Source organism: Piliocolobus tephrosceles, chromosome X, assembly GCF_002776525.5.
Source record: "Piliocolobus tephrosceles isolate RC106 chromosome X, ASM277652v3, whole genome shotgun sequence".
Taxonomy (NCBI): Eukaryota; Metazoa; Chordata; class Mammalia; order Primates; family Cercopithecidae; genus Piliocolobus; species Piliocolobus tephrosceles.
In genome coordinates this window covers 2,699,707-2,721,953 of record NC_045455.1, presented here as the reverse complement: position 1 = coordinate 2,721,953, position 22,247 = coordinate 2,699,707, and the positions used below count along the sequence as shown (strand labels likewise).

The 22,247-nt window shown below is 49.4% G+C and overlaps 1 protein-coding gene across 2 annotated transcripts; it reads left to right on the top strand.

Annotated features, from left to right (window-relative positions):
* Positions 1-5,607: 5,607 nt before the first annotated feature.
* On the top strand, positions 5,608-21,703 carry TEX29 (testis expressed 29). 2 transcript variants are annotated; one of them, XM_023217679.1, is made up of 6 exons: positions 6,735-6,908; positions 18,532-18,626; positions 18,670-18,719; positions 19,025-19,094; positions 20,298-20,473; positions 21,538-21,703. In XM_023217679.1, the coding sequence occupies exons 1-6, from the start codon at positions 6,774-6,776 to the stop codon at positions 21,576-21,578; spliced, it is 567 nt and encodes a 188-aa protein (XP_023073447.1). In that variant the 5' UTR covers positions 6,735-6,773; the 3' UTR covers positions 21,579-21,703. The 2 variants fall into 2 exon arrangements, 1 of the variants encoding a protein (XP_023073447.1); XR_002732744.2 differs by lacking the exons at positions 18,532-18,626; positions 18,670-18,719 and adding an exon at positions 5,608-5,864 and having other exon boundaries at positions 6,798-6,908; positions 21,538-21,702.
* Positions 21,704-22,247: the final 544 nt, after the last annotated feature.

The window sequence follows — 22,247 nt, the reverse complement described above, 5'->3', positions numbered from 1 at the left end:
AGAAGGAATGGTACCAGCTCCTCCTTGTACCTCTGGTAGAATTCAGCTGTGAATCCATCTGGTCCTGGGCTTTTTTTGGTGGGTAGGCTATTAATTAATAGCCTACCCAACAATTAATAGGAGTGACTTTTTTATTGAGGAAAAACGCTTATCAGCAATGGGGAAGCTCCCCCTTCCCTTTCCCCACCCAGGCGACTGACCCAAAGGCGGACACTCACCACTGGGGCTGGAAGGAACCACCAGTGTGGGATGTGACTTATCCCACATGTGCCGTTAGTGTGCATAGATGGAGGGCGCGGTAACAGTGACTTACAGTCAGGAGGAGGAAGATTCTGGAAGTTCCAGCCTCCCCAGGAGAGGTGGGAGATGCCACCTTCTGTGGCTCAGGCTTACCTGCTACTTGAACGTTTTTTTCTCAGTTGAGCTTGTATTCATGAGATGCTTTTATTATAATAATAATTTAAAAAAAAAAAGACAAAAAATGTCAGGTGTGGTGGCCTGTAATCCCAGCACTTTGATAAGCCAAGGCGGGTGGATCACCTGAGGTCAGGAGTTCCAGACCAGCCTGGCCAACGTGGTGAAACCCTGTCTCTACTAAAAATACAAAAATTAGCCAGGCATGGTGGCGGGTTGCCTGTAATCCCAGCTACTCGGAAGGCTGAGGCAGGAGAATCACTTGAACCTGGGAGGCAGAGGTTGCAGTGAGCTGAGATTGTGCCACTGCACTCCAGCCTGGGTGACAAAGCGAGACTCCGTCTCAAAAACAAAGAAACTGAGAAAATGGAAGAAAGAGAAAACAAAGTAGGTTATTTGGGGTTGTTACCTCTGTTGGGAAGGTAGGCTAGGGAGCGCCTCTCAGGCTGGCCAAGATACTGGCAGCCGCTGAGCACCTGCCGACAGCAGCACCCGGCCCTGCAGCTCTCACAGAGGGAGAGGGCAGCCCAGGTGCCAAGAATGTGTGGCAGCTGCCAACCTGTGAGGCTTTCCAAGGCCACCTGGCTACCAGGCTTTGTCACACCTGGGGGGCAGCTGCTCTTTGGACAGGAAGAGGGGTGTCCACAAGGGGGGTCTTTGCAGTTCCTGACTGCGCCTGGGGCCCCCAAGGGAGCAGATGTTCTTGTGGCTGGCTGGGGTGGCCCCTCTCATCTTCTGGCAAGATGGCCCCATAGCCAGGGCAAGCACAGGGGGAGAAAGTCCCTCTTTCAGGCCCTTGGGGGTCACCCTCCTGGTCTCTGCTTCAGGGCTGCAAGCATTGCAGCTGTTGTGGGTACAAGCTGCTGCTCCTGGGCCTGGCTACCCTGTCTCTGAGGGGCTGCCAGGGGCTGCTGGAGGCTGACGCCCCTTCTCAGGGAGCATGGGGCTGGTGGGGGTCATCTCAGGTGTACCAGGTCACCCAAGGCACAGCCCAAGCTGAACCTGGGCTGTAGTCCTCTCACCTTGCCATGGCCATGCCCAGGCCCCAGCATCTGGCATCTGCATGAGACAATCCTGTGTGCTCCCCACACAGCCTGTCTTCGTGACTGAAGGACGCATGCAGGGTTAATAAAGGGACGCATGCAGGTTAATGCAGGATGATAAGCATTGTCCTTATCATCCTTTGCAGACTGTGGCGTGGCTGTTTTGTGACTGTTTCTGTTCCTTTAGGGGTGTAGGGAAGCTGTGAAATGACAAGGCCGGCGTTGTCCTGGCTTGGAGCTGGCTCAGGTGTCTGCGCCACTGGTGGCCTCAGCGGGCAGGTGGGGAACTGGAACCTTTAGCTACAGTGGCCGGCCATGGCCCTGCTGCTCAGGCCCTCTCTGCTGCCCACCCCTGGGTCTGAGCCCAAGAAGCAGCCTAGAGGAATTCCTCCTGTCCTTCTCTGCACAACTTTGCACATGTGGAAGAGGCTCTGTGGTCGGGTGCAGTGCAGACTCTGGCCTCCAAGCCCACCCGCTCCACAGCCTCTCCCCATGTGACTGCAGAGCCCTGCATGCCTCCCCTTCCCTGCAGCCCTGCTCCTGCAGCCCGTGTCCACACTCGCTCATCCTGGACAGGAGGCAGCTGGGCCTCCAGACAGCCCCATAGCAGGTGAGAGCCTGAGGCTGGCTCCCGGGGTACCATGTTCACATGGCCCTGGACAGCGGGCGACCTGGGGGTGAGGGAGTGGAAATGAGGATGGGAGGATGACACGCGGCCCCTGGGGAAGAGGCGTGGAGGCTCTGCCTTACTGGGCTGATGCAGCCTCAGCTGCTGTCAACTGCTGCCTGAAGATTAATGTCAACTCCCTCCCTAAATAAAATAGTTTCCGCGAAAGCACTTTTTTTTTTTTTTTTTTTTGGGACGGGGTCTCGCTCTGTCGCCCCAGGTCGGGTGTACTGGGGCGAGCTCTCCACTCTCTGCAAGCTACACCCCCTCCCGGGTTCACGCCATTGTCCTGCCTCAGCCTCCCTAGAAGCTGGGACTGCAGGCGCCCGCCACCACGCCCGGCTAATTTTTTTGTATTTTCAGTAGAGACGGGATTTCACCGTGTTCGCCAAGATGGTCTCCATCTCCTGACCTCGTGATCCACCCGCCTCAGCCTCCCAAAGTGCTAGGATTACAGGCGTGAGCCACCGCGCCTGGCCACGAAAGCACTTTTAAACTGTGATACACTTTCCACACCGGTGTGTGTTCTTCTCCAAGTGACTTTTATGAAAGAATGGGGACTCGAAGCCACTGGCTTCTCCTCAGGAGTCTGTGGACATATTTGGACTCTCTGTGTCAGAATCCCGGGGATCGATGGCCCTGCACACCCCAGATCCCCATCCATGGTTCACACGTGCTCCAGGCAGGAACTGCTACACACATGAGCCTCTGCACACACCACGCCAGCTCCCGAACCTGCTGTGATCCCTGCCCAGCCTCCTCCTCCTCCTCCTCCTCCTCCTCACCTCTCCTTCCGTGTTCTGATGCGCAAACTCTGGAAGGACTGGCGTCTTCTGTTCTAAGATAACGTAATATGCAGCTTCAAGCTCGGTGTCAAGAAAATGGGTCTCCAGTTTCAGAGATTTTTACGTTGTTTATGGCATCTGCTGTGAAGACACATTCAGCCAGATTCCGGGTGGTGTCACAGCTCACAGACAGAAAGGGGTGTGCAGGCCGGGCCCGCTGAAGGTCCTGGGTGCTGGTGGCAGTCGTGACCGCAGGCATGTCTCTGGAGTTCCCAGGCCACATTTCCTGTCACCGCTGTACTCAGAATCTTGTCTTTTCTTCCTGCCTGGACTGTCTTTGGAAACCTATCTGTGGTCGGGTCTTGCTGTCCGTGGCCACGCTGCCAGGAACCCTGAGCTGGGACATTCCACTGGGTCACCGGGCAGGGTGGCTTGGAGGTGTTCCCTGGAGGCCAGCCTGATGCCTGCCTTTCTAGGGGAGCAGCTCCCAGCAGGGAGGCTGAGCCTCGGGAGCACTGGAAGCCTCCATGGTGCCATGAGGTCATGGCTGCTGAGTCTGCCGGCTGCTTCTCCAGGAGGCAACCATGGTCTGTCCCCTGCTAACCGACTGCCTCTTCGGGAAACCAGGTGGCAGAGGGACTGATGGGTAGTTAGATCGAGGACCTGGCGCTGCCCTGAGAGTCTCTGGACTCGGCTCCTCCCCTAGGAAGAATTCCTGCAAGTGTGCATTTCACAGAAAGCGGGGAAGGGAGGTGGATGGGGCACACGAAGTAGAAATGCCACAGAATCGTCAGCCACATTTAAAATGGTGACGCCTCCCCGCCTGGATCATCAGCCATGTTAAAAATGACGACGCCTCGCTGCCTGGGTTGGAAAGCCCTGGCCTCAGATTTGCACCTCTCTGGGCACCATGCCCCTCTTGAACTTTTCCTCTCCTGCTGCAGAAGCAGCAAAATGCGGAGTGAAAAGACTTTCCATGGCCTTAGAGAAACAACAGAACATTGACCACTGTGCTGACGTGGGCATGTTAGAAGCCCCAGGTGGTGGCCGGTGGGAAGTGGGATGAGTGAGGGAGTGAATGGCAGCCCCACTGACCCTGGGGGGCGGTTACTTCCCTGGGCTTGCTCTCCATGCAGATGGTGTGACGGGACACTCGTGGGACGAGCTTTGAAACCTCACTCCATGGGCCCCCATCTCACCTGGCCCCCCTGAGCCAGGATGACTTCTCCCAGGAAGCACTCTGCTCACTTTAGATTGATTGATTTAACCCCAGTTTCGTTTCAGTAGATCAGGAGGAACGCGGTTGCCCTGCCATCCTGAGGCAGCGCCTCCCCGTTCCCACAGCCCGGCCCAGCCGATGGCTCCTTTCCTCCTTCCCAGCTGCGCTGTCATGACTCTGGGAGAGCACAGGGAGCGAGCCAGGCAGTGAGCCCCACTCTCAAGTTGCCCTGGCTATGGTGCGGGGGGCGTGGAGGGCCTGCTGGAGACAACACTGCTGGTGCCAGTGGCTGGGCGTCCAGTACCTGTGCAGTGGGCGAGCTGCCAGTGACGTTTCTAGAGGGAGCAGGGAGCTGCATCAGCCCTGCCGACCCTCCACCGCGTGGAGAGCTCACCTTGGCCCCTTCGGCAGCTGTGTCAGCCCTGCCGACTCCCCAACATGTGAAAAGCCCACCTTGGTCTCTTTGGTGGCTGCGACCTGGTCCCTGCCCAAAAAGCCTCAGCTTATTCCAACCTTAAAGCCTGTTATGGGTTGTGGAGGAGGGTGGAAGGCCAGGCTAGGAATGGAAATGTGTGAGAGACTTTTCAGGGGCTAGTGGATTTTAAAAATGCATGGCGACATCGTGGAGGTGCATGTGGGAAAATAACGGTGGGTGTGGAGGGAAAACGGGACGTGGGGAGGAGGCGGGGAAGACTGACCGGATTTAACAGCTGGACGGTCAGATGCGATGGGGACTGAATTTTTAAAATGAGAAATAATGTATGAACGTTTGTGGAGTGATATTGAAGAAAACAAATCACTTTATGAATAAAAATAATGCTTCGTTCAGTGGCATATTTCCTGCCCAGGCTGTTTGCTGAAATTAAACATCCGCTGTCACCGCAAGTCTTTAGAAACCTTTGTTCTCTTGGCTTTGTGAGCAGACGTTTCTGTGCTGCTGGGGCTTCTCCTCCCACGTCTGGGGACGGTGGGGAGGGTGCTTGGCACCGTGGTGAGAGCAGGACCCTGAAGCCAGAGGTCACTGTGGATCCCGGCTCCACTGCATCCAAGCTCGTGGGATCTTGGGTTTCATCTGGATCTTCCCAGATGGGGTGTAAGGGCCTTTGGGCATCACGAACTGGGCGCTGGCGGGTGTCTGATGGGGTGGAAGAGCCTGCAGTATCCTGAGCCGGATGCTGGCGGGTGTTTGGTGGGGTGGAGGAGACTGTGGGGAGCGCGAGCCTGGCGCTGGCAGGTGTTTGCTGTGCCGTTGCTGTCATCATCCGCATCAGAAAGTGGAGGCAGTGGTGGACTCTGAACTCTCCGGGAGCTGCCTGTGGGTAGTGTCTGTGAAGTTCTGGCACTGTGTCCATCCTGGAATTGCACTCCAGGAAAAAGGCCATGGTACCTGGACGCCCTGGGAGCAAAGCCCTCCTAGTCACCCTCTGTAGACACATGGGCTGCTACATAGAGCGTGGGGGACCATCTGTCCAGCCACAGCCTGAGACCAGTCACCCATTGCAGGCCCCTCTGAGCCTGGCTCTATAGGACCTGCCTGCTGCTGTGGGGCCTCTCCCGGCCTCCCCCGACTGCTCCCCACGTGGGAGTCAGCGCAAACCACACACAGCCACCCTATGCAACTGAGGGAGGATAGGGTGGCAGCAGCCGGTGACTTTGGCCTGCCCTGTGCACTCTACCTTGGCAGGTGGAGCATCGCCTCGGCAGGGCTCCCGTGTCCAGGACACTTCTGACAGAGGGTGAGGGCTACAGCCGCGGCTTTTGCAAACCTGGAATGGGGGTGTCTTGGGAAGGGGAACCTGAAAGACTAAATCAACCCCAAGGACCAAAATGAGGTTCCTCAAGGGTCAGGAAGGCCGGGCAGCTCCCCTCTCGGCCCCTGTCCTGGAGGAACAATTTACAGAGGTGCCAGGGAAGGCCCCAGTGGCTTGGGTGCAGCCTTGGCCTGGGGCATGGAGCCCGGCTTTGTGGCAGTGCAGTCCACCCAGCAAAGGTCTCTGTGGGCACCCTGGGGCCTCACCTGCAGGAACCCCCTTCATCATCCAGCCCAGTCCCTCAGTGGCCCATGGCTGATGAAGGGAGCCGCGTCCCTCGGGGCTGAACATGTGTGAGGCTGCTGAACTCCGCTGGGAAGGGTCGTCTGCCAGGAGCGGTCCCCGCCCTGCTTCCTTTTCCTCCCAGAGTGCACCACACACGCATTGTCTCCCCTTTGGGTCAAAACTGGCATTAAACTTTCTGTCCTTTTGATTCAAGTTTCAAAATTCTGAAATAATCCTCAGCCCATGCTGCTAATTCTAACTCCCGTATGCTTAAGTGTGAAATAATTACACGTTCCCTCCCGAACTCCCAAGTACCCATTGTGTGGGCCCCGCGCCTTCTGTGGGCTCTGTCGTGCGCCGTGCCTGGCGCTGCTGCTCGGAAACGTATTATCTCCTAATCGTTAGAGGGCCCCGCATTATTCTGTGTAATTAACTTGACATTATTTTGCTCAGAAATTTAATTCATTCTGGATCTTAGTTTCAAATAAAGATTTGCATGATGCATAATTTAGAAAATAACAAAACCACAACACAAACCCACAGCTGCTCCCCACACCGGTTCCCAGGTTCTTTAGCAGAGAGCGGAGTGGCTTTGTCTTCAGCGGTGACATGTGTGTGTCTGTGCTTTTGCAGTGTGTGACATTCCTCTGCATGACATTTGTGACTACAACGTCTCCAGGGACCGATGCAAGGAGCTCGGGTGCTGCTTCTACAAAGGCGTCTGCTATGAGAAAGCAGTTCCCAGTGAGTAGCCATCCTGGCCACCCCGCGGCAGAAGCCGAGGGAGCTGGTGACCATGCTGACCGCCGCCCTGCCTGTCTCCCTTCCCCGGGGTCTCTGTTTGCTGGAAACACCTTTTTATTGTTCTCTGGCCACACTCTTCTGCTCCGTCTTAGTGAGGGCAGTAGACTCTGAGTGGGGTCTGAGCTGGGGGGCCTGTGAATGTGAACTAAGCCACCAGAGGAGTTCCATTCCCAGATGGACTGGGCAGGGCATGGACGGGGACGGATGGAGACCCCCTTCGTGGAGGAATTTGGCCATTCTGGGTGGTTGCAGAGGCTGGATTTGAGGAAATAGTGCTGCAGAAACATGTGGTGCTGGCAGGGCCCAGGCCAGTGGCCAGGTGTGGGGTGAGCCCATCAGGGTGGAGTGGACCTTGTCCACCACAGGCTCTGTGAGGACAGCAGAGACGCTTGGCCCTGACTGGGGACTCCGTGGGCTGCTTCAACGTTGGACTAGAAGCCAGACCACACACGAAGATCTGCTGGTAGCCCCTCAAGCCCCTCAAGCAGCACGGGGGTGAAGTGAGGACAACAGACACCCAGTGTGTGGGGTGTGGGGGCTGGAGGCGTTGCCACTCCCCCTCCCCATGAAGGCTTCCGGAGGGAGGCACGCCCTTCGGGGGACTGTGGCTAGTTGTAAAATGTGTTGGAAGGGAGATGGGAGGAAGTTAAGAAACCAGGATGGCGTGTGCTTGAAGGGCGTTGGGCTCCTACCTCCTCGGCACATTCTCGCCTGTGAGCACCCTGGCCTTCTGCGCTGCTGAGGTCTTCTCATTTCCAAACTCTCATCAAGGCCCACGGGAAGCTTCGTGTGTTTCCTTGTCCTGTGGAGGCCCCTCTTGGAAATGAGGGTAAAGGGGCTCTTTGTGCTGCGTGGGGAGGGGCGGACAGCAGCACAGAGGGGACCGGCCTGCATCGCGCGCCTTGGGAGGGAACAGTGCAGCCCTTGACGATGGAGATGCTGGATGTGGCCGATGATCTCTCACGGCTTAGGCTTCCTTGGAGATGAGTTCCAAACCCTCCCTGTCCTAGGCCACTCTTTTCTCCACCCCCAGCACCCCAAAGTGAGTAAAGGCCCCTGACTTTGTGCAGCTCAGGGCCATTTCTTCTTCCTTTTACTTCTTTCTGCTGCATTTCCCGCTAGACTGAGCCCTCAGAGACCAGGCACCAGGTCCTCTTCACTCCCTGTACCTAGTAGGGCTTAGAAAGTCAGGAAATGTTCGTGACTGATGGGAATGAGTGACTGATGGAAATTTCTGAGCCCTGCTGATGGAACCAAGCGTGAGCTCAGCTGCTCACCACTTGCAAAACCCATAATAAATGAAGGGAGAGTGACTTTATTTCCAAAGCTAGCAGTGGGGAAGTGGCTGACTTGTGCTTCCAACTTTAGGCTGGGGAGAGGGGCTTAAAAAGAGGAACTTAGAATGGGAGGCACGTGGAAGGGGTGCTACTCGAGGTCTGAGGGTCTTGTTCCGGTGGCTGTCTCAAGCCGTGGCCCACCTGGAGTGCGGGGTGGTATCATCTTGATGGCTGGTTGTAGACTCACCACCTTCAGGGGATCTCTGGCATTTTGCAGCTGGGTGTCTATGCTTGGTCTATCTCAAGATGAGCTCCTAGAACTTGTAAGTAAGCCCATAATTAAATACCAGCACACAGTTAGATAAATGCGCATGGGGCTAGGGGGTGCGTGGTGAGAAAGGGAGACCGTGGTATTGAAAAGAAAGTACATTTCAAGGCTGTATTTAAGACTAAGGAGAACAAAAATTTTCTGCAGTAAGCTTTCTGCATCGTGAGACTAGGGGAACAAGAAAAAAAGGAAAAAAAGTTTTAAAATTCATTTTCAGGCTAGACCGTTTGATTACGTGGGGACTGCCCAGTCCTACAGACATAAAGCTTTAAGCCAGCTCTTCTGAGATGAAAGGGATATTCTGGGCACAAAATCAGTCAAGAAAGAAAGTGCTGACGGGATTCTGGCTTGCTCCAGGGAGGGTGTCTGTCCTGCTTCGTGGTGAAGATTTGGCACCTCATCAAAACAAGATGAATTTTGGCTCCTCAGAGGCAAACGAGAGGTCACAATGGATACCACTGATAGTTGGGAAGGTTTTCTGATGACGACAGCTCCTGCAGATCTTGGCTTTAGAGACTCAGGACCAGACCCCTTGCTGTCCCAGCCTCCACTTCCAGGAGCCTCTGGGATACCTGGGATCCCACGCCTTTCTCTGACTCCAGATAAAAATCAGTTGGAAATTGCTTCATTTATTATTTTTACTAAGATACTATACCATAAAATTCACCTTTTAAAGTATACAATTCAGTGGCTTTTAGTATACTCACAGTGGTGCAGTCATTGCCATTAACTCCAGAGCATTTGCACCATGCCAGAAAGAAACCTCATGCCCAACAGCAGTCATGTCCCATCCTTCCCTCTCTCTGGCCCCTGGCAGCTACTCATCTCCCTGTGGACTTCCGTATTATGGACATTTCCTATAAATGGAACCACGTGACTTGTGGTTCTCTCACTTACATAGTTCTCAAGGTTTGTTCATGTTGTAGCAGCTATCAGTACTTCATTTCTCTTTATCGTTGAGTAATTGTCCACTGTATAGATGTGCCACATTTTGTTGACCCATCTATCAGTTTATAGACATTTGGATTGTTTCCACTTTTTGGCTATTATAAATAATGCTGCTCTGAACATTTGTATATAGGTGTTTGTGCAAACATGGTTTTTATTCTCGGGTATATTCGTAGGAGTGGAATTGCTGGATCATATATTAACTCTATGCTTAAATTTTTAAGGAACTTCCCAACTGTTTGCAAGGTGGCTAGACCATTTTCCAGGCCAATCAGCAACATATGAGAGTTCCGGTTTCTCCACATTCTCACCGACGCTTGTTGTTGTCCTTTTGTTTATAGCCATTGTAATGGATGTGAAGTTGTATCTCATTGTGGTTTTGATTCATATTATTCTAATGAATAATGATGTTCACCATCGTTGCATTTTTTGGCGGGGGGGGATATTTGGATATCTTCTCTGGAAGAAAAGTCTATTCAAGTCCTTTGTCCGGTTTTAAATTGGGTTGTCTTTTTATTATGGCGTTGTGTGAGCTCTTTATGTATTCTGGATATTAAACTCTTATTAGAAATATGACTTACAAATGCTTTCTATTATTCTCTTATGTCTTTTATTTTTATTGAGTTTCTGTCCATTTTCTCCATTTTTCCTTTTGTTGCTTGTGCTTTGGTGTCACATCTAAGAAACCATTGCCTAATCCAAGGCTGCAAAGATTTATACCTGTAATCTCTTCTAGGAGTTTTATACTTATAACTCTTACATTTCGGTCTTTTGATCCTTTTTGAGTTAACTTTTGTATCTGGTGCAAAGAAGGTTTCCAACTTCATTATTTTGCATATGGATATTCAGTTGTCCCAGCATCATTTGTTGAGAAGATTCTTTTTTCTCCATTAAATTGACACCGTTGTTGAGAATCAGTTTCCCATAAAAGTGAGTTTACTTGTAGATTCTCAATTCTATTCTATTCATCTATGTGTCTATCCTTAGCCAGTACCAGTTTTGATTACTGTAGCTTTGCAGTAAATTTTGAAATCAGAATTTGTGAGTGCTTCAACTTTGTTCTTCTTTTTCAAGATTTTTTTGGCGGTTATGGGTCCCTTGTATTTCCATACCAAATTTAGCTCATCAGTTTCTGCAGAAAAGAGGTCCTTTGGCAATTTGATTGGGGTTGTGTTGAATCTGTATATAATTTGGAAGTATTACCATCTGAACACTATATTAAGTGTTCTGGTCCGTGAACAGGAGTAGTCTATTTATTTCGGTCTTTAATTTTTTTCAATATTTTATAGTTTTCAGGGTGCTGATCTTGAGCTTCTTTAATTAAATTTATTCCAAAGTATTTTTTCTTTTTAATGTTGTTATAAATTGCATTGTTTTCTTCATTTTCAGATTGTCTGTTGCCAGCATATAGAAATGTAATTGATTTTTGTATGCTGATTTTGTATATGGCAACCTTGTTGAACTTCTTACTCTATTAGTTTTCTAGTTGATTCCTTAGGATTTTTTGTATAGAAGATCATGGCATCTGAAAATATGGTTTTACTTCTTTTTTCCTAATCTGAATGCCTTTTAGTTCATTTTCTTGCCTAGTTTCTGACTAAAACCTCCAGTACAATGAGGAATAGAATTAGGAAGGGCAGAAGCCTTGTCTTATTCCTGATCTTAAGGAGAAACTTTCAGTGTTTCACCATTAAATACAGTGGTGACTGTGGGTTTTACTAGATGCCATGTATCTATTAATAGTAAATGCAAGAAACAACTTGGAAACACACAAGTTGAGAAAGCTCCCTCCACTTCCTGCTTTGTTGAGTGTTTTTATCATGAAAAGCGTGTTGGCTTTTTTTTTCAAATTCTTTTTCTGCATCTATTGAGCACCTTAATGGTGGCTTTTATTACTTCATGTGAATTTGACTTACTGTCTACTCTTCTTTCATTTCATCCTAAAGGACTCCCTTTGGTATTTCTTATAAAGAAGTTTTGCCAGTGATGAATATCCTGACTTTGTTTATCTGGAATGTCTTAATTTACCCTTCATTTTTGAAGCATAGAGTTGCTGTATATAAAATTGCTGGTTGATAGGCTTCCTGACAGCCCTTTGAATGTTTTTTCTCATTGCCTTCTGGCCTGCATGGTTTCTGATGAGAAACTGCTGTAAATCTTAAGGCTCCTTTGTATATAATGTGTCACTTCTCTCATGCTGTTTTCAAGATTCTTTGTCTTTTGCAGTTTGCCAGGTGTCTGGGTGTGGATCTCTCTGAGTTTATCCTACTCAGAGTTCACTGAGCTTCTTGGATGTGTAGATTAATGTTAATCAAACTTAAAAAGTTTTTACCATTATTTCTTCAAATATTCTTTCTGCTCTTTTATCTTTCTTCTCTCCCCTGGACTTTCATTACGTGTATTTGGTAGACTTTATGGTATTCCACAGACCTCTAAGGCTGTATTAATTTCTCTTGGTTATATTTTCTTTCTGTTACTTAAACTGGATAATCTCATTGACCTATCTTCAAGTTTACCGATTCTTTTGCCTGCTCAAATCTGCTGTTGAGTGTCTCCAGTGAATTTTCATTTCTATTTTTGTACGCTCAACTCCATAATTTATTTTGGTCGTTTCTTAATAATGTCTATATTTCTATTGATATTTTCTATTTGATGAATGCATTAGTCATTTTTACACTGCTATAAAGAACTACCTAAGACTGGGTAATTTATAAAGGAAAGAGGTTTAATTGACTCACAGTTCTGTATGGCTGGGGAGGCCTCAGGAAACTTACAATCATGCCAGAAGGCAAAGGGGAAGCAAGACATGTCTTACATGGCGGCATGGTTGTGGGGAGGTAACTGCCAAGCACTTTTCAACCATCAGATCTTGTGAGAGCTCACTCACTATCATGAGACTATCATGGAGTAAACTGCCCCCATGAGCCAACCACCTCCGACCAGGTCCCTCCCTTGACATGTGAGGATTACAATTCGAGATGAGATTTGAGTGGGTCACAGAGCCAAATCATATCAATGAAATATTATTCTTATACTTTTATTTGGTTCTGTAGACATGATTTTTTCTAGTTCTTTGAATATGCTTAAAATATTTGATTTACAGTCTTTGTCAAGTAAGTCCAACGTCTGTGCTTCCTCAGTGATGATTTCTATTAATGGCATTTTTAATGTGTATGGCCATACTTTCTCATTTCTTTGTATGTGTAACATTTTTCTTTCTTGAAAATAGGACATTTTAGGTCAGATAATGTAGCACCTCTGAGAATTGGGTTCTTTCACCTCCCCAGGTTTTATTGTTGCTGCTGTTTGTTGTTGTGGTTGTTTGATGACTTTCCTGCACTAAATCAGTGAAGTCTTTATTCTTTATGGCGTGTGATCACTAAAAACTCTTCTTGAGTAGCTACTAGTTAGCTAATTACCAGACAAGAATTTTCTTAGATGCCTGGAAACACAAGCCTCTCAGACTTTGCAGAGGAGTTCTGTGTGCATTCTGAGGCACACCTTCAACAAACTCAAAATATTTCTAGCTCTGCCTTAGCCTTCACTTCCTGCTTATGCAGATCCTTAAGTCAGCCAGAGGTGAGGTCCCAGGGCCATCATAGGTCTTTCCTTGCAAAGCCCACAGCAGTGGACATGTCCATGACCCTCTAGATTCCCAGGAATGTGTCAGAGCATTTCAAAGCTTTCTATGTACATCTCATTTCCCAGATTTTCATGTTAAGCTTGTTGGTTAGCCTCTTGTTTTCCCCCAACTGCTGCCCACCATTTTAGCCAGTAAAACGATGTTCAGTTGCTTCTGATTATTTATAATAAATGCCTAGGGAAAAAGCTGTTCTCACCGAATGAGCTCAGATCAAAAAAAGATGATATTCCAAGGAAGCACCAGACAGATCAAATCATGACAACTCTCTGGCATTGGGGCTTTGAAGGAACTCCCACCCTGTTCTGCCCCCTGCAGTGGCTGCCAGGCTGCTGGATTTACCATGATTACAGGCTGCTGACTTTCAAGCTACCATGGAGCTAGAGGGTGGGCAGGAGAGATGGGAACAAGGCTAGATAAAAAGCCCAAGCTTGCTCTTTTACTGAGATTCAGCTGTTTGCCTCAAATAAACAGATTTCCACAAGCTTTTGGTTAATTTCCAGACTTCTGAAAAACTTTCATCTGATGATTTTTACCAGTGTTCTCATTGCTTTTATGGAGGAAGAAATTGGTGGTGGGGCGGGGGGGTCCTTGCTTTGCCATTTTTGCTGATATCACCTTGAAAATTAATTATGGGCTTTACCGAAGCCCTAGTCCAGTTGTACATAACCAGTTAATGAGAGCTACAACACGAGGTAGTGCTTTTTCCTGAAGGAGTCCATTATCCTGCACCTGACTCACCTATCTCATTGTAAAACCCATGCCCTTTAGCCAGAATCTTACTTGAGAGATCTTTTTGGGTTCCAGGCCTTCCGGTATGGAACAGCCTCTCATACGGCTTCATTCCAGCAGCTCGTCCTCTGGGGCATGTGGCAGTACTCCTGAAGCCAAGCTCATGGCAGTGGGTGCTGACTTGGCCGTGATTTGCTGCACTGGCACTTGTCATCATTTTGTTTTTGTTTTGTGAAATTGGGGCTTGCTGCTCACATTGCATACGCAGAGAGCAGCAGATGCTCACAGTCGCACTCAGTTCATTTCCATCATAGAGTTGGACTTCTTACAGAACTCCAGATTCCAAGGCACTTATACCACTTAGTTTTTCTGAGAAGTTTACCATTTAAGTCTCCTAAAAGTGGCAAACATTGCATCTAAAAGGTATTTAAGTTTATTCTTTCAGTCTTCTCCATATAATAATTAATGATCCCAATTTCCTCACATCCCAATGAAGCAGAGATCCAACCGTGTAAAGTGGTGTAAATGCATCACTCCAGGAAGATCACAGCTAGGAAGGGAATGCACGTCCAAGCTGCTACTGCTGCTGCTTTTGCCATCTCTCCCGTCCTCTGAGCACCTTTTCATCAGTACCGTGCAGGTGCTGGCCTGTTTGTAAATGTTGGCATGTATGTCACATATGGCTTAAGCTAGAACAATCGCCGCATGCCTGTCATTCATTTTTAAAGTGAGTCTTAATCCCTATAGCAGATTCATGACTGGTGTTACGAGGAACCCAGAAGAGAACACAGGCTCTCAAGAATGTTTTTGACTTAGAGAGGGCTCACTGTTTTGCAAGGGAGTGTATCATTTTTGCATGGAAGCAGCCATTAAGTTCTTTCCATCATTCTAACTTTAATAGCTGTGTTGTGTGGCTGTGCTTTTTTTGACTCTTGACTTCTTTCGGGCCTGTAGGAAGAGCCTGGGCAGTGGGCCCTGCCTTGGGGCTCTCACTGTGCCCTCACATTACTTTTCATTTCTTTGACATCTTTCTCATTCAAAATGACGAATGAACCTTTGTACTGTGCAAGTTGTAGTATTCAGTGACAGGGTATTATGAGCTCTTTGTGCACATAATTCCATGTTATGAAAACCTTTCACCAACTTCTTAAATTGGCTGGTTTGAAGTGCACATTGTGTTATGGCATAATCTGTATTATTAAGAATATGAATTGGGGAATTAGCATTAGATCTTTCAGAAAGAATTGGGAATTCAAAGAGAAAGACTTGCCTTCATTCTTCAGTCTTGATTTAGGGTATGTTATTTAACATGTCATTTCTTCTAAGTATCTGACTTCAGTTTCTTCACGGGACTTGCTGAGATGATTTCAAAACTTTTGTTTAACTATATTTTGGGAACATTTACCAAGACGTTTCTTAAAGACAATAATCCTTTCTTCAATTGCTGCTATTTCTGAAAGATAAACCAGACTTTGTGGTTTATGATAAGCCAAAGACATTGTCTGTAATAAATAGTGTTGCTAGACAGACACTGTACAGAGCACATCATTGAGGTTGAGTTTCTATCTTTAGGAGCTTGGCATCAATGACAAAGAACATGAGCACATATGAAGATATGGGAGATATACTGACAGTGGAATACTAAGACACTGACTACATATATGTGTCTCTTCAACAGGACTTCACTCATATAATTTTGAATTTGTTCCATGAACTAAGACACAAAGTCACACTAAGGAATAAAACATTTCCTGGAGTTCAGGAATTTCAGGGTTACCTTCTTGCCTCATGAACGCTCTTTTTTTTTTTTTTTTAGACGGAGTCTCGCTCTGTGGCCCAGGCTAGAGTGCAGTGGCCAGATCTCAGCTCACTGCAAGCTCCGCCTCCCGGGTTTCCGCCATTCTCCTGCCTTAGCCTCCCAAGTAGCTGGGACTACAGGCACCCGCCACCTCGCCCGGCTAGTTTTTTGTATTTTTTAGTAGAGACGGGGTTTCACTGTGTTAGCCAGGATGGTCTTGATCTCCTGACCTCGTGATCCACCCATCTCGGCCTCCCAAAGTGCTGGGATTACAGGCTTGAGCCACCGTGCCCGGCCATGAATGCTCTTAATTCACTCTTTCACTTTATTTGTGCATTTTGATTCAATCAATTCTGTTTGTTGAACAGCATTTAAGTGCAGATTCTCTGGGCAATCTCTAGGCTACCTCTCAGATCCATCCTCTATTGTTGTGTGGCAAATTACCCCAAAACTTTGTGGCTTAAAGCAACTTAGAGGTTTTGCTGGATGGTTGGGTTTGAGTGTTTCATGAGATTGTGGTCAAGATGCCAAGTGAGGCTGCAGTCACCTGAAGTCTTGCTGTCTCAGATGACTCACTTTGCTGGGAAGTTGATACCAGATGTTATAGGAAGATGACTCACTTTGCTGGAAGTTGGTACCAGATGTTGTAGGAGGCCTCTTCTCCTCACCATGAGGGCTGCAGTCTTTCCCAGAGCAGTGGCTCAAGAGAGATCAGGGCAGAAGCGCAATGTCTTTTTCACCTGGCCTCGGGGGTCAGACTCTGGCATCTCCTTTGGCTCCAGGGGTCAGCACTGTTCAGTGTGGGAACATCTATCTAGGGTATAAATACCAGGAGGTGAGAATCCGGAGGCCATCCTGGAAGCTGGTTATGGTAGCCCCGGATATTTGGAGGTGAGTCTGCCCCACTGTTTCCCCTCCTCAGGTAAGCAAGTTTCCACGGGACAGTCCTCATTTAAAGAAATAAGCCAGTTGATTGGGAGAACCTTCGACAAGCAGTTTTCCAGTGTGCTCCTCAGTACATGCACATGCCTGTTAGCTGATGGCTTGCAACCCCAAGCCTCACTCCTTTCCTCCAGCCTCTCCGTGAGAAATTCTCATTGAGCGCCCGTTGTGTACTTCACCGTTCCTTACCGAGGTCACCTCGGTATGAGGAAAATCGAAGATCTGGGTTACCCTCACGAGCTGGCTTTAACCCCCTCTCAGTTTTCTCACTTCAGTCCCCATGGAAAGAATCCTGGGCACCTCACCCATTGCTGGTGGCCCTGCGATGAGTCCAGGGAGTACGGATCCGGTCGGAAGCTGGCTTGTGTGCCCAGGAGGCCGCTTTCTCTGCACCTGCGGCCTTGCTTCTGGAGTGGGTTGAATTGGGTACACCCAATGCATATGTTGAAGTTCAGATCCCTGGTACCTGTGAATGTGACCTGATTTAGAAAAAGGGTCTTTGCAGGTGTAATTAGGTAAGATGAGATCACAATGGAGCAGAGTGAGCCCTCCATCCAAAATGACTGGTATCCTTGTAAAGAGAAGAGACAAGAGACAGAGGAACACAGAGGAAAGACAGCCACGTGACAATAGGGCATAGACTGCTGTGATTCTAGGAAGAGGCCAGGGAGGACCCTTCCCAGGAGCCTTTGAAAAGAACACGGCCCAGCAGACACTTTGTTCTTGGACTTCTGGCCTCCAGAACCATGAGATGATCAATTTCTATTGTTTTAAGTCCCCCATTGCATGGTACTTTCTTACAGCATCCTTGGCAAACTCACACACCATCCAGGAAAATTACATCTGATGGTGTTGTTACTGCTTCATGACTCTTGGGAGCGGTTTAGCAGGAGGGGAAGGTGTGGGAATTGAGGGAAATCATGTCACCTGCACTAGACATTTGCAAGTCAGCCAGTTTCTTTGAGAGAGTAAAAAAGCAATTAGAGAAAAGACTAATATTGATAATAATAACAACAGTAAGAATTACTGTGTATATGTGATTAGTCAAGCACTTAAGAACTTTACTTGCATTCATTAAAAAATTCCTTACATCAACCCGATGGAAGGAATGTAGAAGAACAAACAGTAGATGAGGATATTATTTGACCAAGGACTCTGAGAGGAGTGATGCTCATGTACAAATATTAGGACTTGAGGGGCCAAGTCCTGAACCAGTGAGCCAACGGAGATCCAGACATCAGCCCTCGGTGCTGGGCAGTGTTGCACCCTGCAGGCCTCTTGCACAGACAGGGCCCTGCCTGCTAAGTAGTGGGCAGTCCCCCAGAAAGAGGCTCAGGAGGGGGCTGAGCAGTTCCTTCTCCCAGTTACCCTGCCTTGGAGAGGCTGGGAGTACACTCACGCAGGGAAACCCAGGGTGGTGGGGCTGCCCCTCATGGCCACCTGGGGAGGCTCGACTTTTGCTGAGGGCGGGTTGGAGAAGGCACAGGAAACTTGGGGATTGCAGGAGACTCTTTCTTTTTTTTTTTTTTTTTGAGATGGAGTCTCGCTCTGTCCCCCAGGCTGGAGTGCAGTGGCACTTCTCGGCTCACTGCAAGCTCCGCCTCCCAGGTTCACACCATTCTCCTGCCTCAGCCTCCCAAGTAGCTGGGATTACAGGTGCCCGCCACCATGCCTGGTTAATTTTTGTATTTTTAGTAGAGATGGGGTTTCACGGTGTTAGCCAGGATGGTCTCGATCTCCTGACCTCGTGATCCGCCCGCCTCGGCCTCCCAAAGTTCTGGGATTACAAGCATGAGCCACCACACCCGGCCTAACAGGAGTCTCTTTTAATACAAAGAAGCCCAGTCAAGACCAGTGGGATTTGTCTATGATCCAATAAGTGTTTTCTTTGTATTCAGTTTAGGGGAGGAATTGACCTGGGCATTGAGGAGCCATTTCCAGGGAGCTGGGGAGCACAGCAGGAACAGAGGGGCCAGTGCCATCTATCTCTCAATGCACCCCCGGGGGTCAAGAGCCAGCACCATCTCTCCACGCATTTCCAGGGGGTCAGAAGCCAGCACCATTTCTCCCCCATGCACCCCCGAGGGTCAGGAGCCAGCGCCATCTCTCCACGCACCCCTGGGGGTCAGGGTGGTCACAAGGTGTCTTCTGGGTGGCACTGACCACCACCTGGAGCTGCCTTTCACAGGGAGCCCTCATGTGCCTGCAGGGGCCTTTGGAGATGTCCACAGAGCTGTCTCCAGGAGACGCTGGGGACGGTGGGCGAGGAGGGCTGACCGTGGGCAGCAGTGCCGGGAGGGCCCGCACCCGACTCTGGGAGGGTTGCTTTTTCTTCTTCTTCCTTATCTATTTACCTGGATCGAAATGACTTCGAATCCCACCTTTTTTCAGTTTACGTCCATGTGTTCTCCGCCTTGATTGTGATCATCGCTGGGGCCTTCGTCATCACCATCATCTACAGGTTGGTCCCTTTGTTCTTCATCAGGAGGGTGGGGAGGAGGGCACTCGCCTCTCCTGGCCGCAGCCTCCCGCCCGACTGGGCTCCTTCGGGCTTGGTGCTGTGGGGGTGACTGAGAACAGCTCTCTGTGAGCCTAGGAACGGGAACTGGCCAGGCGGGGAGGGCCCCACTGATCTTCTCCAGAGTGCTTCTTGATGACAATCCTAACCCACATTTAGTGAGCACCTAAGACTCTAAGTGCTCTGCTCAGCCTATTCAGCCCTCGCAGCCACTGACGATGTAAGTGCTCTTCCTGTCCCCAGATTGGGACAATTGACGCAGTATCGAGGGGGTCCCCAGGCTGATGGACGGGGCGGTGAGGCTTTAACTCAGACTCCCAGTTGTCTCAGAGCCCCTGAAGCCAAGGCTGCCTGCACTTCTTGGCCTGTGGCCTTCATCCTCATTGCAGGGTGTCAGGGTTTGGAGACATCTCAGAGATGAGTCTACTCCCTCTCATTTTAATGGTGAGGAAATGCAGACCTTGGGGGCCAAGGCAGCAGGTGGCTGTCCCCAGGGCAGGGCTGGAATCCAGCATCTCATGCCCCAGTCAGTCACCTTTGCCATGAGCCCACTCTGTGACGTGCATACAAGCCCTTGAGATTATTCCAGTCTCTTTGTCCAGGAGTGAGTAAAGCCATTTCCTACTATGAGTGGTGCTATATGCTGTTTTATGTGTGTTAATCATGAAGATGAACCGGCAGTAGCCTGCAGTGCAACACACACCTTCCCCCGCCCAGAGCTGTTTTTGGGAGTTTAGCTGCCTCATACGATCATCTGTTTGGAGCCTGCACAGGAAACTAAAATGAGGCTGGATGTGGTGGCTCATGCTTGTAATCTCCCAGCACTTTGGGAGGCTGAGGTGGGAGGATCACTTGAGCCCAGGAGGTGGAGGCTGCAGTGAGTCATGTTTGTGCCATTGCACTCCAGCCTGGATGACAGAGCAAAACTGTCTCAAACAAATAAATAAAGAAATAAAAATAAAAAGAAAGAGAGAGAGAAAGAAATGAAAATGAGAACTATTACATCAAAGCACTTACCTTAAAAAATAAGTATGCATGATCAGGAACCTGTGTTTTCAGAGGGATGTCCTGGCAGGCAGGAGGGGGGAACTGGAGAGTTTTCCATCTGTAACTTCCCTGACTGTAATAAAATCCTCTTCCCATTAGAGTCGTTCAGGAGAGCAGGAGACAAAGGGCCATTCCGACGGATGTCGTGCTGCCACAGAAGTCCAGCGAAAAGGCGGAGGTGGCCTCATCCAGCAGCAAGTTAGGGCTGAAGCCTCCGAGTCCTGGGCCTCCGAGTGCTGGGCCCTCAATGAAGAGTGACGCGGACAAGGATGATGGTGAGAAGCTTCTGGAATGATCCTCAGCTTAAGGTTGAGGGCGTGGTTCTGTTCCCTCGGGAGACCTTCCCTGGAAAGGGGCTCAGCATCTACACAGGCCCTTCAACCTCAGCGATCAGTGTTGCAGTTTGTTCAAAATTCGAATGTACCCAACACTGGAGGTTCAGGTTTGCAGATTTCCCTCTGTGAGTGTTGTCCTCCCCCTTCCCGTCCCCTTCTGCCTCCCTGTCATTTCACCCTCTGGCAGGGCCCTCAGTGTTAGTGCGGGAGGCTCCCGAGGAGGGGGCAAGAGTCCCGCAGAACCTGCGCATTTGATCAGGTGGCTTCCTGCAGGGAGGCTGCCAGGTTGCCATGGGTACTCTCTGTGCACCCTGGCCGCGTGGTGGTCTTGGTTGTGAGGGGAGGCTGCAGGGCTGCTGTGGGTACTCTGTGCACCCTGGCCCCGTGGTGGTCATGGTTGGAGAGGTAGATGATCACTCTATGCCTGCCTTGGTTTCCAGGAAGGAAAGTTGCTCATATGTTGGTTTACCCGCTTTGAGGGCCTGGGGAGGTTTTTGGTTGCTTTTCCTAGATCAGCACCTTGCCAGGTTAGAGAAAGAAACATCTCAAATGGTAATCCTTATCTGCAGAGATGTTTGCACGGAATACGAATGGCCTGGACTTATCCATTGTTACCAAGTAGACTTGGCTTTACAGGGACCATCAGGAAAAGCAGGAGGCAGGGTAAGAGGACGACCCACACTTGATTTCAGATCTGGAATGCCTCGACCCTAACCGAGGCTGCGTCTGTGCGAATGAGGCTTTCCTGCAGGACAGATGTTTGCCTGGTTAAGGGAGCCTCAAGATGATGTGGAAGGAAGAGTGTTTTACTGTCTTAAAAAGATGCTTCTTCCCTGGAATGCACTGAGAAACACGGGGCAGCATATGGCCATCCCAAAACTGGCTTTTGAGTCAATCATTGCCAATCGGACACCTTGTAGATGGGTTCAAAGACCCTGATGAAATCTTTTTGGGACTTCTGAATATTCCATTGAAAAAACAATTCTTCTTTTCTAAAAATCTAGTAACAGTGACAATAGCAGAAGCCGAAGAAACTGAGGACTGACTGAAATGCATGAAGAAGTGGAGATTGGCAGAATTATCCAAATGAAATGATACAGCAGGTGCACTGTTAACAGTGTGATGGAATGACCTCCCAATGAGAAAAAAATAAAGGTATTTTGAAAATTGCTTCTCGTCCGATGTTACTTATCCATTGCTATATTTTTATCGTAGGAGAGAGAAAGCCTGTGGGGTAGGAGAGTGGGAGCCTGAACTTGCAGTTTTGAATGGCACTGCTTGTCACTAATATTAACACCATGGGGGCTCACAGCACAGGCTCAAGGTGGTGTCGTCGCATGGTGGTCATGGTTGTGTGGGGAGGCTGCAGGGCTGCCATGGGTACTTTCCAGAAGGCAGGCTGCGCTTTCACCAAGAGTGGGCTGCCACACGGACACAGGCGGTTCAAGACTCTGGCATTTGGCTTTGCTAGGACTTGGTCACGCCGCGAGGGAGGAGCGGCATTCGGCTTTAGGCCAGTCGGGCCCTTGTATTGGTGTAGATCAGGTGTCAGCATACTTTTTGTAAAGGGCCAGAGAGCCGGTATTTCGTAGAGTGCTCCTGTGTACTCCCTTGTGCACCCTGGCTGCATGGTGGTCATGACAGAGCTGTACAGATGGGGCTCGGTGGCCCTACCTGGCAGAGTCTCTTTGCACGATGTTTCCAGCGTGGCCCG

What these genes read in the sequence shown, in the direction of transcription:
- TEX29 (XM_023217679.1), top strand. Translation starts at nt 6,774, where the DNA reads ATGTGTGTGTCTGTGCTTTTGCAGTGTGTGACATTCCTCTGCATGACA. An exon ending in GTCATCACCATCATCTACAG is followed by an intron (nt 19,095 to 20,297) that starts GTTGGTCCCTTT and finishes TCTTCCCATTAG; the next exon opens with AGTCGTTCAGGAGAGCAGGA. An exon ending in TGACGCGGACAAGGATGATG is followed by an intron (nt 20,474 to 21,537) that starts GTGAGAAGCTTC and finishes CTAAAAATCTAG; the next exon opens with TAACAGTGACAATAGCAGAA.